The sequence below is a fragment of the Rhinoderma darwinii genome, chromosome 2, assembly GCF_050947455.1.
Source record: "Rhinoderma darwinii isolate aRhiDar2 chromosome 2, aRhiDar2.hap1, whole genome shotgun sequence".
In the NCBI taxonomy this organism is placed as follows: domain Eukaryota; kingdom Metazoa; phylum Chordata; class Amphibia; order Anura; family Rhinodermatidae; genus Rhinoderma; species Rhinoderma darwinii.
This window is the reverse complement of record NC_134688.1, coordinates 351,326,215-351,343,101: the sequence shown is the minus strand read 5'-3', so window position 1 is coordinate 351,343,101 and position 16,887 is coordinate 351,326,215. Positions and strand designations below refer to the sequence as shown.

General features: G+C 39.3%; 1 protein-coding gene across 2 annotated transcripts in view; it reads left to right on the top strand.

Annotated features, from left to right (window-relative positions):
• The window catches only part of TRAF3IP3 (TRAF3 interacting protein 3), a 97,353-nt gene that overhangs the window by 51,790 nt on the left and 28,676 nt on the right, over positions 1-16,887 (top strand). For both annotated transcript variants that reach the window (XM_075853722.1, XM_075853721.1), the window contains exons 6-11: positions 1,104-1,133; positions 1,977-2,072; positions 6,879-6,950; positions 12,880-13,020; positions 15,135-15,272; positions 16,122-16,266. In XM_075853722.1, the coding sequence (XP_075709837.1) occupies positions 1,104-1,133; positions 1,977-2,072; positions 6,879-6,950; positions 12,880-13,020; positions 15,135-15,272; positions 16,122-16,266 (622 nt within the window). The remainder of the gene's footprint in view (positions 1-1,103; positions 1,134-1,976; positions 2,073-6,878; positions 6,951-12,879; positions 13,021-15,134; positions 15,273-16,121; positions 16,267-16,887) is intronic.

Genomic DNA, 16,887 nt, shown 5'->3' with positions numbered 1-16,887 from the left:
ACTGTTTTTCCCCACCTGTGCTGTACCCCTAGCTACACCTCTGCCACAGCATTTTACTAATATACGGCCAATTTTACTTTTGGCTGGAAATTCTCTTTCCGCCTCCTTCACACATACTTTTATTTGTCATTTTAAAACGCCATGAATTTGAACTATTTTTTTATGGCTTCTTTGTACATGGGTTTTTCCTGGCGTTTTTTAAGTCCTATAGAGAAGCCTATGGGAAAAGCGTCAGAAAAAAACTCCACTAAACCCAAAAAAGCCACAAACAATCTTCTGTGTATGTAGGCTTACTCATATTTCATTCTAAACATTAAAGTAACATCTAGCCCCTTTTTTTTTGAGGGGGGGAAGCACACCGTGAAAAATGCCACCGAAAGCTTAAAAAAGTAAACGCTGTGTGTGAATCCAGCCTAGGGGAATTCCGAGTGTTCTATCGTAAGGTTTTTGCTAGGTGTGTAAAATAAATAATATACACTTTGCTCCAAAAATACGTAAAATTTTATGATCTTTATTGAAACTGGAAAAACTTTAGCATTTGCTGCAGACACCTACACAAATTAGATTAATGTCGGCAGGCTCCACTAAAATATCATGTATATGGGGGCTTTCCAACTGTCCACCATGAAAAAGATGCTAAAATAATTTGCTCTGATTGGAGATAAGCTGCTGTCAGAAGGGTTTGGTAGTAGCTTGCCTCCCCTGTTCGTTAAAATGGGGTCAGGGCACGTGCGTGGCAGGAGCATGACATGCCGATATGCATAGTCAGCCAAGGGTGCATTTTTATGGGGAGGTCTGGAAAGACAGATGTCAGTTGAACACTTATGTTGTCTTATGTGTACGGCCAGCTTTAATGTACTAATTGTTTTAGATCCTTATATTTCAACATTGGTGCTAAAATGTGTCAAAATAATATTGGCTGCTGATTTTTTTTAATAAGTTCATGTTGGTAACTTTTATCATAACACCAATGATAAGAGTGTATCGTAATAACAATACATTCAAGAAAGGATCAAAATGAATCTTCAAGCCATTAATTATAATACAAGAAAATAAACCAAATAAATAGTATAACTTGCATACCTGTCTACTAATTCTTCTAGGAGTTACTTCAGCTTTCCGAATACCTGGTGGTAAGTAAAGATGATGTTACATGATCATGCATGTGTGAGCTGTCAAGAGTAATCTAATAATGGTAATAGCACTTTTCATCATTCGACTGATTAAAACTTCCTGTGTTGCTGTTCTTATAGCTCCAACTTGTTTGTAAATGAAAATGGTATTAAATGGATTGTCCAGGATTGAGGGTTTTAAATTGGCCATAAGTGGCCATGTTGCTGGAGATAAAAATAACATTACAACTGTACAAATAGAGCATCAGATCTATTTGGTGAAAAGGCGAGGTGACAAGGTTAAATGGCCAATATACGAAGCTCTACTGAGCCATGCAGCTGCGTACAGCCAGGGAGAGCAGCAGAAATAATGAACAGGTTGAAGTTATTTTATCTCCCGTAAGGCTATGTTCCATCTGGAGCCTTCGTCGCAAATTCCGTCAGATTGGACGGAAAGCAGCGATATTCTTCCCGTCAAACTGATGGCAACTACAATGGGACTCACCAGACCCCATTGTAAGTTAACATCCATTGTTCACCGGATCTGGTACTGCATTGTGACGCAGATGTGAACAGAGCCTTAAATGGCCATTTATGGGCAATAAAAAAAATCCCGGACTTCCCCTTTTAATGATTGTTATTTTCTTTCAATTTACATGGTCGTATATGACCATCTAAACAGATTAGTGCCAGTGTGGCTGGCTAGACCAATCCAACTACCCAATGGCAGTTAGTGAAGTTATTGAAATTTTTTATGTAATAAGAGGTTTTAATTTCTGACATCAGATAGTACTACGTTTCTAGTTGTCATTAAATTGTTAAATGAGTCATTTGTATTTACTGAGATCTGTTATCTGTTTGCAGGAAGCACTACATAGGGAGCGGAAACTGAAGAAGAAACTTTGTGTGTTACAGGAGCTTCTCAGTGTGCTTGTACAGACCTCCGAGAAGTCATGGATGGTAACTACTGAATGTTGTTCTAGTATACAATAGTGAACAAATAATAATAACAACAATGATAATAGTTTTATACTGAATCAATTTATAATCAAGGGAAGTGGTAAACATACACGAACTGCAAACACTAAAGGCTATAAAACCAAAGAAGAGAAGTTTGGCCCATTACTTACTTTATGAGGGTAATTACGTGGTGGGTAGAAATGTGGTAAAGCGAATAAGCCACATCTGAGTATAATGGGATTCGTCAATAATCTAGCATTAACCAGTTACCCAAACATTATCCGCACCAAGGTAGTAAAGAGCAAGGGGTATGGAATGATTTAATGGCATGAGAATAGAGACCTGATGTATCCAATTATTTGCCATACAGTTGTATATGTTGCTTATAGTCTCCCATTGTTAAAAAAAAAAAAAAAAAAAAAAAGCTTACCGCTCGGTATATGCTTTTATTTGTTTTGTTTGTGGGAGTCAACTACATGTTTCAATACAGCAGGATTAAAGAAATGTCACAAACCACCCGAATGTATGATAAAAGTTCACTCTTTTTAAAAATATATTTGGCCCAGAGAAGTCTATGGATACGTTTCAGCGCATACCCAATGCTTATGCCGAACGTAGCTTAAAAATTAGATGAGAACATGGCCTTCATAGTCTGAATTTTCAAGGTAGGTCACCCCAAAGTATAGGCACAGCACTGGGGACTTGGAGTGAGAAATAGTCATTGGGACGGTAGTCAAAGTTCATAGTTAATGCTCAATTCTACTCCTTTACAATAACCAGGAATATGCTTTCAATTGGACCTGAAGGATAATTGAAGCTCATTTGGGTTAGTATATGGGTATATGAGTTCACACGTCGCTATCAAAACACGTTTTTTTTTACTCTGAACTGCGGCAGAACCGCACTATTTTGGTGTAATTTTTGCAAAATGTTTGCAAAATCACTGCAAAAAAGTAATTTCATGCCAGCCTGAGTGTGTAAGTTACCTTACTTATCACACTTGTTATTTAGTCCTGTGCATAGTTTTGTAATCACTTTTTTATCGCAAAAAACTGTTTAAGTATTGGGGTGGTTAAAATGCATTCTAAGGCTTGATTCACACGAGCATGGTCGGTCCGTAAAGTGCGGAACGTATTTCGGCCGCATTTCCCGGACCGAACACACTGCAGGGAGCCGAGCTCCTAGCATCATAGTTATGTACGATGCTAGGAGTCCCTGCCTCGCTGCGGGACAACTGTACCGTACCTTAATCATGTTTTCAGTAGGGGACAGTAGTTCCACGGAGAGGCCGGGACACTTAGCGTCGTACATAACTATGATGCTAGGAGCCCGGCTCCCGGCAGTATGTTCGGTCCGGGAAATACGGCCGAATTACGTTCCGTACTTTACGGACCGAACATGCTCGTGTGAATCCAGCCTTAAAAGGTAACTAAACGTTCAACAAACTTCTGAAATGTCATAGTAACATGTCAGAATTTTTGACTGGTGGAGTCCGAGCACTGAGACCCCCAACAATCGCTAAAACAAAGCGGCAGAAGCGCTCAGCTTCTTTGTTTCTGTTCAGCTTTTTCCAGAAAGCCCATGTAGCGGAGTACGGGCTCATAGACTTTCTATTGAATCTGTACACCGATTCCCAGAAAAAGACGAACAGAAACTAAGCGGCTGAGCGCTTCTGCTGCTTCGTTTTAGCGATTGGTGGGGGTCTCAGTGCTCGGACTCCCACCAGTCAAAACTTCTGACATGTCACTATGACATGTCAGAAGTTTGTTGAAAGTTTAGTTACCCTTTCAAATTTTTGTAATTTTTATGCATTTTTGAAGAGATTCTAATCCCACCTAATACCCTCCTGTGTCTTAAATACAGCAAGAGAGTCCTGCACTGCACTGGGGTGACAAACATCTGTCTTAAAGAGAACCTTTCACCTGCCCATACATGTGCAGCTGAGTGCAGCATGTAATGGGCAGGGCTTCACAAACACTGTCTCACTTTAAAGAGGCTCTGTCACCAGATTTTGCAGCCCCTATCTGCTATTGCAGCAGATAGGCGCTGCAATGTAGATTACAGTAACGTTTTTATTTTTAAAAAACGAGCATTTTTGGCCAAGTTATGACCATTTTCGTATTTATGCAAATGAGGCTTGCAAAAGTACAACTGGGCGTGTTGAAAAGTAAAAGTACAACTGGGCGTGTATTATGTGCGTACATCGGGGCGTGTTTACTACTTTTACTAGCTGGGCGTTGTGTATAGAAGTGTCATCCACTTCTCTTCACAACGCCCAGCTTCTGGCAGTGCAGCACTGTGACGTCACTCACAGGTCCTGCATCGTGTCGGCACCAGAGGCTACAGATGATTCTGCAGCAGCATCGGCGTTTGCAGGTAAGTCGATGTAGCTACTTACCTGCAAATGCTGATGCTGCTGCAGAATCAACTGTAGCCTCTGGTGCCGACACGATGCAGGACCTGTGAGTGACGTCACAGTGCTGCACTGCCAGAAGCTGGGCGTTGTGAAGAGAAGTGGATGATACTTCTCATCAGAACGCCCAGCTAGTAAAAGTAGTAAACACGCCCCGATGTACGCACATAATACACGCCCAGTTGTACTTTTACTTTTCAACACGCCCAGTTGTACTTTTGCAAGCCTCATTTGCATAAATACGAAAATGGTCATAACTTGGCCAAAAATGCTCGTTTTTTAAAAATAAAAACGTTACTGTAATCTACATGGCAGCGCCTATCTGCTGCAATAGCAGATAGGGGCTGCAAAATCTGGTGACAGAGCCTCTTTAAATAAAAATTCCTATCTTCCTCCGTTATTTACATATTGATGGCGTTATATTTGGCGCCCGATATGTAAATAAGCCCCTGAACTGTCAATGGAACTAAATGGCAAGTGGGCGTGATGTCTTCGCTCTGACACTTTCCAATCAGCTACGGACAGTGTCAGGGCAGCTTGCGCTGTGTTCCCTCCTGGGAGAAGACACACAGGCTGAGACATTATTTCAAGTGCCCCAGGGTTTGTACAGCCCTGCCTATTATATGCTGCACTCAGCTGCACATGTATGGGCAGGTGAAAGGTTCTCTTTAAAGGCTATTTTAAATGTTTGAAAGCAGTTTTTTGTTTTTCTAATAAAAATGAGTATTAGTACGTGTTAATAAACTTTGTAAATACAGTTTATTTAAAATTATTTTCTATATTCAGAGCAGCTATATCTAGCGCTATTCACTGAATCTGTCAGACCTACGGACCTGACAGGTTCAGTGACACACAGGATCCACCTGTAATCTATCACATCTAATTTATGAACTTAGATGTGATAGTTTACAGGTGGATGCTGCGTGTCAGAGACACGCAGGAGCCGCCGTCACTGAACCCGTCAGGTTCGTGGGACTGACGAATTAAGTGAATAGCTCTAGATACAGCTGCTCTGTATAAAGAAAACAGAGCAGCTGTATCTTAAAATCTAAAAAAATTATTTTAATAAAATGTATTTTAGTTCGTTTATTAACATACACTAATATACATTTTTATTTATTTTTTAAAACAAAACCCCAAAAAACACTTTAAAACATTTACATTTCCTTTAAGCCATAAACAATACACCAAAAAAACTTCTGATGCCTGGGTCTATTTGACATGAACGATTTTTAATAGTAGCGTGATTGTGCTAGTTAAATTGATAGCGATCATTGATTTTGATTACCTAGAGAAGCTAAATTTCCCAAAGTGACTGCTTAGTATTAGATTCTACAATAATCTTGTCTCTATACTTTACATATTAAATAGTAGTATTTTTTTTAAGCAACACTTTTATAAGCAACACTTAATGCAATATTTTTCTTCATATAATTTCTTTCACATAATCAACAATTGCACAATATTGAAAAATTACCCTTGTCCTTATATATAACCAGGGCTGGGGACTGGGGACAGGCAAAGCTGGGCATGTGCCAGGTCCCACTGGGCTTGCGGGTCTCATGAGTAAACATTCTCGATGCAAGTTGATATGGGTAGGGGCTCACTGGGACTCTGTCACCCAAGGACCCACATATACCTGGCCCTGTATACCCAAAGCTAGAATGTATGGCCATTGCACTCTTTCTATTCAAACTCAATCAATGTCTTTATCTGTTATGTTCCCAGCTATTCTTCAGTTTTATAAAGATGTATTTGCAGTATAATTAATTACCATTTTCTTTTTCTGTTTGCCCATGTCAGATGTGACATAAGAAAATATTAAACGCAGCCACTTTCTACCTCCTCTATTGTGTTGGCCCATTTACTCTTTTTGAGTGAACACACAGAGACATGTGTGATGTGTAAAGTAGCTTTTTCCGTATGGTTTTATGAGCTTTTATAACCTGAAGGTAGAATAAATGTGTCTGGAAATTGTATCAGAATTTTTTTTATGGTAATAGAAGTAAAATAAGTTATCATATGATGAATATGTTCGTCGAAGTGGTGGTGGGGGTTGGGGGAGTATGACAATTTGACAGCAGTGGTTGATCAGTGTTTCCTTTGTGATGGGTTTGCAAGACTCATGACAGGAAAAAGGTAGAAACTAGTGACAGGAAGTACAGCTGAGGAGAACAGATGAGCCTCAGCTAGGTAAGCTATCTTCAAAGCAAATGGGTGCTGCTTGAATGTTTTCATGTCTCTATTGGCACATTAGTGGTTAAACCACTGTCACTGCCCATTTAGTTGTTTTTTTTTTATACGCATGGTTATCTTCACTGAAAATATTGCACATGCTTGAGCGCCTTTTATTAACACCTGTATTAAGAGTCCTGTTCATGCATGTCTTGCAGGCCCAGCTTAATGAAGACCATTTAAATGGCAAAGTAGCAAATCTTGAAAACCAGCTGTTCTACTACACTCAGGTACATTAGATGTGGGCAGTGTGAATTCCAATTATAAAATGCATGTTCACAATTATTGTTAATTCTGAAAATGTTGCAGCATAGTTAAAAAGTAGAATTATTTTTTGTTTTACTTGTTTTCTGTATGTCATCAAATTTGTATTCCAGACATCTGTTGTTTTGTGGTCATAAACATTTGCCAGATGCAAGTCTGAACAGTGCACCTCTACAAATGTAATTCTAAGGTCAAATGTGCACGAATTACGTGCGGATTTGCAACGCGTATTTCATGCAGAAAATCCGCAGCGTAATACAGTACCACAAAGTAAATGAGCTTTCAAGAAATGTCATCTACGCGTTGCGGATTTTTTCTGCATGTAAATTGACACGCAGTGCGTATTTTAAAATCAGCCTCATGTCAATTTATGTTGTGTTTCCGCTTGAGAATTGTATCTAACTAGTTTTAAAAAATAACGCACAAAATCTGCAGCATAAAAACACACCTATTTAGGCATCAAAATGTAAAAACCATGCAGATTTTGCTTGCGGAATTTCCTGCGGCTTTGATGACGATTTTCTGCACCAAATTCTGCAACGTGTGATTGTAACCTTAAGTGAACAGTAAAAATCCAAACCATACCATATATGTATAGATGTCGACCATTTTTCAAGTGACTGACACCAGCCATGTTAGTTACTATATTTTTTTTGTATTACTTTAGTAAGAGATGAGGATTGTGGGGTAGAGTTGAATATGTGGGAACATTGATAGTTTTTGGTTTGATGCTTTGATTAATCTGTGGTATAAATGTCTACGTCCACTAATGTTATTTTATGGTGGTTAGCATTTTTATGTGTTCTAAAGAAATAAAATAATAACCTGCAGGTTTACATAGAATGTTGTTCCTAGTAAATACAGAATACTGTTGTTGTTGTTGGTAAATAAAATTTATGCATCCTTCATAATCCGGTGCTTTCATTGGCAATAAAAAAATTGGGAAAAATTGAAAATTTGAAGTCTATGAATGGTTCTTAAGGCCAGGATCACACACAAACTTTTAATGCAGTTTTTGGCTCAGTTTTTTTTAGCCAAACACATGAATGAAAAAAAAAAAAAGAAAAGCATCATCCTTTTCTTTATACCTTTTCTTCCTTTTGGATCCACTTCTGGCTTTGGCTCAAAAAAAACAGCCAAGAGCTGCTTTAAAAAACGACTTAAGAAATTGAAGTATATTGAGGAGACCATGTTGAATATTCTCACAGCTGAGAGTTTGCTACAATTTTATCCAATACAGGCCTTCCACTACGAGCTAAACAACCTGACCTCCAGGCCGTTGAATTTTGCCTACAATGATCTATGTTCATTGTAGCAAACAATAGGGGCAGAAGAGATTTGTGCTGCTAATGTTTTAGCTCACAGGATGACCTAGACTAGATACAATTGTAGCAAGCCCTCAGCTGTGAGCTGTATTAGGCCTCATGCACACTACCATATTTTTGCTGCCGTAATTTATCCGCATTTTTGCAGTTAAATTGCGGATCCATGCTTTTCTGTTGCCCCACGCCTGGCCCCGTATTCTTCTGAGCGCCCCCGCACCTCGGCGCAAGCTCAGTGCACCACCCAGGTGTAGTGTGACGTAATCGGCGCATGCGCAGTAGAGCCAATTTGACCGGTGAAACTTCACTGCTGTACTGCACATGAGCCAATCCTCAAGCCGAGGCACAGGTGCACTCAGAAGAATACGGGGCCAGGCGTGATCACATCTTCTACACTGCCTGGCCCTGTCAATCAAAGAAGAGAGAGAGGGTTGGCTGGGGATAGGAGATAGAGCAGTTTGGAGCAACGATGACGCCCTTGTTGCAGCAAAAAGCTAATTTGCATATGAAGAATAAAGTTATTATCGCTGCAACGGAGCCATGCTTTGCTAGGCCAATTTCTGGTGACAGACTCTCTTTTTTTTTTTTTTTTTTTTTTTTATGAACTATTGGAATATTATGATTAACAAACACATCAGATAATTTTGTGGGTCAGTGAGCTGGGATTCACACTAAGGGCCTGTTACCATCAGTGTTCGGGTTCCGTCCATAGATTTTGTTCACCCTATCCATCAGAAGAACTGATGAATGGAAAGCCGAACAGAAAATATTGCTTCCGTTTACCTTACCATTGATTTCAAAAGTAATGCTTCCATTTCAGTATGTTTCCATTTGTTTCCGTTACGTAAAGTTTCCGTATTTTTCACGGAAACTATAGCGCAGTCGACAGTATTAAAAAACGGAAGCATAGTGAAACAGAAGCATTACCATTGAAATCAATGGTAATGCAAACAGATGTTATATTTTCCATACGGCTTTCTGTTCATCAGTTCCCCCGACGGAAAGGTTGAACGGAACTGATGAACGAAACCTGAACGCTGATGTGAACAGTCTGTAATGCTCGTTCAAATCAAAGATTTACGTTGAAATTTAGGTGCTAGCTGAGAGTGGTTCTAATAGTTAGTAAGTAATTAAGAAATTGCTATTTTCCAGTACACGGCCTATGTTACCGGCTGTATTTAATGTATTATATTTTAGTCACATTTGATGTTCAAATGGTACAGTACCGTTTTCCGTGCGATTGTCCTGCGAAACAGATTTCAAAAGGGTGGGACTTGTGTAAATGAGCTACTAAATGGGTGTTTCTTGGAGGATTTCAGGGCAGATCGGGGGCTGGGCTTAAAGGCTATGTAAACCTTTAAGCACATTTTTTTAAATAAAACAAAGTATGAGAGGATTTAAAACCACTTTTTAATTGTTTTTTTATTTAAAAAAAAATGTTTACTTTTTGAGATACAGCTTCTATGCATTTTGAATACATAAAAGCTGTAACTTGCGGTCAAACCCGAATCTGTCAGGTCAGCATCGGCGTCTTGTGTGTTTCTGATATACAAAGACAAATAGACCCAAGTAGCTGGTGGCCACTTATACATAATAATGAAAACACTGACTTGCCGAAGACAAGAAAACGCCCATTGTATTCCAGATACCTAAAGCTAATAGGTGTAGTAACTAAAGCATAACTTTTATTATTTGCAAGTAAAAAGAAACAAAACAAACAAACTATTATTGTTAAAAGTTATATTGTGGTCTAATAGCAGAAGTCGATGCTACAAATGTTTCAACGCTGTTGCAATATTAAGGCAGGCTAGAGGACAACCTCCTAACAGTTAATAAACTCAGGACACGTGTTGTCCACTATGAGCGGCTGCAGTCCGCATTCGGATACTGCTAATTAGGGAACCAGAATTCATTAAAATTACAAAGCCCCCCCCCCAACATGTTTCACCACTACGACGTGGCGTCTTCAGGGTATAAGGGCTACTGACACCGAATGCTCAACGATCACCTTTAAAGACCTCTGGAATGACATCATACAGTGTCACAAACGCTAGAACCAATCCCATCTACAAACCATAGATAAGCCCAGTCCAGAGAGGATAGACAGAAGTAAGTAACTGCCAATCATTGTGTCTAGAAGAGTAGCCAATGATGAGTGCGTGCGGGCGTCTGCGCAGTGCAACCAAGGAGTAAGTTTTAGATCGTAAGTGGCGGTTTCGATCTATTGCGCATGTCAAGGACTTAGTAAAGTAAATTCCTAAAGTGACTATTGCGCAAGCGCAGACTGATAGTGTTTTTTAACAGTGTTAAAGGACTCAACCAAATGAGGTTCCTAACATGTCTATTGCGCCTGCGTAAACTGTTAGTATCTTTTTGGCATATCAAGGGACTTAATCCAATGAGGTCTTTGATAAAGTGTCTGAAGGACGTGAGGCGGTCGGCTCTATTGTCTTTCTATCCCATGTTACCTGCCTCAATTTAGGAATAAAGAGAAACCTTTTTGCAAATGGTGAGTGCCGTGCTGTCTTCCTTTCTACATGTTGTCATTTGCTGAATCTAACTTCAACACGCACTGAGCACCGCCAGATAAAGGCTGTCGAACCACAGGTCCCAGCGAGCTCAAGCACTTAAGTCTGTGACATTGCAAGCTAAGGCAGTGCCAACCATTTCCATTTCTACATGTTGCACATGAACTATTAGTGTCTTTGAGCACCAAAGAAGAAGGAACCGATTTGAGATGGTACTGATACATTAGCGAATATATGTCATGCATAAAAAACAGCGGGGGTATAATACACACCCACTGCTTTTTAAAGAAAGATGGTAATTGACAATGTTGAACTTATTATGGATCTGTATTAATAAAATCATTTGGACCCAAATAAGGGGAAAGTTAAAGTACAATTTAATAACGACGTCTAGAAAGGTTAGAGTGTTCTGTATATATATATATATATATATATATATATATATATATATATATATATATATATATAAAACAAAAAACGCAGTTGTTCGATATCTGTAAATATACATGGTGGTGATAAGAGAGACTACCAGATTGGAAAGGAAACCAACTTATGTAATAGGATATATCAGAGAAAAGGCGTGAAAGTAAAGCCTTCATTGAGACCACCGGGATTTAGGCTACCTAAATAGTGTATCCACTGTGCTTCTTCTTGTAATACTCTGCGGTCTAAATGACCTCCCCATGAACCCAATCTAACTTGAGTGATGCCCCAGAATTGAAGTGTCCTGGTTTCACCATTATGAAGAAATTTAATGTGTCTAGATAACGGAGTATCCTCTTTCCGACTAAGCTAAGCTAAGATGTTTAGATCCCGTCTCCTAAATTGCTGTATGGTTTTTCCCACATACAGCTTAGGGCATGGACATTTGGCGATGTATACCACACCAGTCAATTGACCAATTGATAAATTGTCTAATTTCGTAAATTGTACTATCTACAGGATTAGAAAAGTCCTTAATTTCAATAATAATCAAAGGACAGAAAGAACAGTGTCCACAAGGATGGGAACCCAAAACAGGAGATTTTAACCCCATGCTGTGTGATGTATACTGTTTATAATAGTGACTGTGGACCAGGAATTTTCTAAGCTTCTTACCCCTTTCGGTATGTGACACTCGGTGTCAATGATATAACATCCCGTAAATCGGGATCAGCCTGTAAAATAGGCCAGTGTTTGCGCAGGATAGTAGTAACCAGTTTACCGCATGCATCGTATCTACCGATACATCTAATCTTACGACTTATGCTCTGATTGTTCAGAAGATAAATTCTATTGGTCGCCCTGGCCCTGGCATAGACTCAATGTAACAATTTTCTAGGATAGTCTCGTGCTATAAATTTACGATACAGACTGTCACATTCAATCTGAAAGGTCCTATCATCTGATCAATTCCTCCTGGCCCTGAGGTACAGACCTATTGGAATTCCCCACTTTAGGGTGGGGGGATAGTAACTGGTACAATGGAGAAAACTATTGGTAGCCGTGGGCTTACGGAAAATGGCAGTAAGGAGACTGCCACCAGGATCCAATGAGATTTGAAGATCAAGAAAATGAATAGTATTAACGTGTATTTCATACGTGAATTTCATGCCTATGGTGTTATGATTACGAATAGTTAGAAAATCAGAAAAAAGTGTCTTATCACCAACCCATAAAATAAGGATATCATCAATATAACAATCCCAAAATAAAATGTGACTGGTGTAAAAAAGTATATCTTCAAAAAAAACTTTTGTGTTCTCCCACCACCCTAAAAAAAGATTTGCATATGTGGGTGCACAAACGGTGTCCATAGCAGTGCCTTTAAGTTGTTGCTATACTTTGCCATCGAAAAGAAAATAATCGTGTGTTAACAAATTGTAAAAGTGCCGGTTTCTGACACACGGGTGCAACCAGCTCTTATCGATCACATGTAAGTTCATTACGCAAAAGGAGGTTCATATGTTGGGATTATGCAAATAAGTGTATAGTGTATAGTTGATTTTAGAACAATTACATTTTTATTTGTATTATGAAGATAAAATTTATATCTCCTTTCATAGAGTTTTCCAAAAACAAGTGTAAAAAAACTACTTTTGGAGATGGAAGAACACAAAATGAAATATCAGGAGAAGGCCAAGGAATCACTTCAGAAGTTATCAGATGACAAAATAGCCACCGAGAGACAACTCCAAAATGTTCAGGTATGGGCTAAAATGCTACCCACTCACAGTAAGGGCTGGTTTCCGACTGTATATTTATTATTAAAAAAAAAAAAGGGATCGGATCATGTCAGGAGAATTCAGGAAAAGGCTTTTCTTTGGCCGTTTCTGGATACACTTTTATTATCTTTAACAATTGGAAACACACATCTACCTAAGTAAATCCCCCTAGGAAGCATTACTAAATAAATCCTGTTCCCGATATACTCAAAAATTAATCTTATGCATGGAAAGCTCTTTTGATTAGCTTAGATAGTGTGAAGTTAAAGCGATCCTGAATTATGGTCAATGAGAAACTTTCTAGTATTCTTCAGGATAAGGTTCAATTGTTTGAGAAGATCTGGTCCTGCGGACATGAGAATTGTCTCTACTCGTGCTTGATTTTCAGAGGAACACTAATTTTATTTGGGCTCTCCTCGACTTAGGGGACAATCTCCCTCTGTCCATCCTCCCTTTTTTCTCCTTTTCCTTTCCTCTTTCTTTTTTTTCCACTCCTCTGCATGTTTCCTATGTATTGCATTATGTGGTCCTTACATACTTTTTCTTACATGGCTATAGCTCTGCTATATTGAGCCATGCGTTATTTTGTGCTCCACGATGCTCTGCACTGCGGGACTATGTTAACTTTATCGATTTTGATATCCTTCTTAAGTATTACGTCGATATGTATTTAACTTTTTTTGTATAATGATTGGAGCTTTTTCTATTCATATCTTGATTGTTCTTTTTAATATTCTAGCTTTGCAGATTTAACTAGCATCCAATTTCTGCTTTGTATAACCCACCCACATGTTAGGTTAAAGATGCAGATGGTTGCAGACAGAGCACAGTGTTGTTGGTTAAGCCACCTGGCAAATTTTTTTGCTGACAGCTGTGGGGAAACTCACATTCTTCCGCATGAGAAGCACATCCATTTTCTTTAGAAAATCATGCTTCATTTTATATAGTAGTGCCCAACAGGCTTCATTGCACAACTATTTACCTAGGGGGCGAGTTCACACGCAAAAGTAGAAACAGCTGAAAATTAGAGACTTGTTTTCAGAAAGAACAGTCTCTGATTTTCAGCCGTTTTTAAAGCTGAAAGCTTTTCTTTCAGCCATTTTTGGAGCTGTTTATCTATTGATACTATGAAAGACAGCTCCAAAAAGTGCTCAAGAAGTGACATGCTCCTTCTTTTTACAAGGCGTTTTCTTACGCGCTGTTTTGTTTTTTTAATCAATGGCGGAAAAAAACGCCCTGTCTGAAGGAAACACTGTTTTTCCCATTAAATTCAAGGGGAAGATGTGTGTAGTCTTTCAGCTAGTGTTTTTTCAGGTGTATTTCGGGGCGTTTACCCCCCGAAATATGCCTGAAAACTGTGCGTGTGAACATACCTGTCACGGCGCGGGGTGTGGACCCACAGCGCCGTACCGTGTAGCGGGGTAGCAGCTGGCCAAACCGGTACAATGCAATGTCTATAGTACAGAAAGGGTACCTGAGGCAATGTAGACAGTAGCGGTAGATTCAGGCTAAGATGAGGTTTCAACAGTAGACAGACACGCGGCGGGGTGCGACACTATAGATGCAGCAGAGGGCACAACACGACTCAACTCTTCACGGCACAGAGGCACGGTAGCACGGGATACAGGGTACAGGCAGCAGAAACGGATAACACTGGGAACTGGAAAACACTAGGAGACCATTTGCAATGACAAATATTAGGTAACACAACAACGCTCAGGCAAGTCCTGCAGCATTCTGGGCTGATTGCAGTATTCTGCAACTATGTGCGTACTGGCCCTTTAAGGCTGTGCAAACGCGGGTGCGCGCGCCCTGCGGGAGACAGTGTCTGGACCAGAAAGTGAGTGCCGGCGTCTCTCAGGAGGGAGATGCCGCCGGGAATTCACTCATCCATGGCCGCGGCCGTCAGAGGGTAAGTCAGGACGACGGTCCGCGGCCATAGACGTTACAATACCCAGAGTGGTTATTGCATTGGCTATGGGCACCGACTGTTTGTATTGCTGTGTTCCATCACATACCAAAAGTTATCATGTAACCGTAACCTTAGCTTTTATATACTGTAAGGTCTTTAACCAGTGATGTATCCCAAATTGCAGATGTCATTATCAGTGTCTTCAGATGAGTGTGAGTTGTGGAAAGAAGAATATGAAAAACTGAAAGCAGACTGGATTGAATTAAGCAACAAACACTGTGAGCTAAAGAATGAGATGAACATTTTTCAAAGCAAAACCCAGGTACTCGAGTGTTTACCAAGAATATATCTATGGCTCGCAAGACCTACTGTACAACTTTTATACTAATCCAACACAAACTTGTATTATGTAAAGTATCATATAATATAATACAAGAGAAGTACACATATTAGGTTGACAACTGATTTCTTATCATTGGATACTTTATATATAATCTCTTGTAAAAAAAACTGAAACGTTAGTCTTAACACAACCTCCCACTTAATCTGTTTTACTCACAGCTTCTACGGCATAGTACGTGTTAAAGACATGGTCCTGGGTTGCTTAGATCTGGGATTCTCTTATATGGGGTCCTCACACTGGAGGGTCTCTTTTACAGTCTCTGTTCCTGCATGCAACATGAAAGGAATAATGTGGTCACTGGCAAATTTCTTCACATAACAAAATAGTGGCTTTGCAGGGCTAAATCACGAGACTACTTTTTCTTTACTAACAAAGCCAAATTTTGTTATTTGGGAAGAAAAGGCACTATTGATCATGTTGTTCCCTCCATGTCAGTTTTGCAGGATCAGCAGCCCTTTATTGTAAGGATCCTGCAAATAACACGGCGTATCTCAGCTTTTATGATTAGTGAAAGGTTTGGTAATTGAATCCAAAACATTTTAAGGTTTAGGTTTATGTAAAGTGGGTACAGTCTTTATTTTCTAAACTGCAGTGGGGCAATGAATTGTGGACTCTACAGACATGAATCCTAGGGATGGTGTAATGAGGATACTGTTCTTACTGTACAGTATATGCTATACTTATTAAAAATAGACTCTCCATGTACAGATTTGAATTGCATTTTTCATTGTTCAATGTTCTTGTTTTAAATGTTATCTTTACTTTTAGTGTGTGGGATCCCAGGAGTCACAATGTCAACAACTTCACAATCTGATTAAACGGCTGGAAAAAGAGCAGATTGAGCTGCAAGCCTTGAATGATCACCTTCAGGAAGACAATGAACTTCAGAAGGAGCAGCTGAGCTCTCTACAAGGTTTATTTCATTTACTTCATTGTCCTTTGTGGAAGGTTGATATACTTGAATGATGAACCACAAAGAAGCAAGGTCCAGAAAACATGTGGTCACTGCTCAATTCTTTCTACCTTTCAATAAGCAATGGTGTAAGTTTTGAGGGCACTAGATTTATATCATTACCATATGGTAATGATATAAAATTCATAGAACTGATAGTAGTAATTCTCAGATTACTTTTGGCATGAATGTCTAAATCCTGTATCCATTAGATAAGTCTGTGTCTGATTCTCCAATGTCTATAATTCAGATTACACATATTATAAGGGTGTTTCAAGGTACACTTTTTGTCTAGTAGTCTAGGTAGGGATATCATATGTTTAACAGAAACTGGAATGTTTGTCATACGTACTTTAAATTTCCCTGATTTTGACAGTAACATTTTGTGTTTGACTGGATGGCAGGCTACAAATATATCCAGAAACATTCCAAGATTTGTACCACCTAGGGTGGCATTCTCAGCTCAGGCTCTCCCCTCTTCTCTGCATGCACTTTTATCAGGGCTTTGATATTAAATTATATCTGCTTAGGGGGCATAATTATTAACCTTTTCATGACCACAGTGTGTCCAGGTCAAATGTT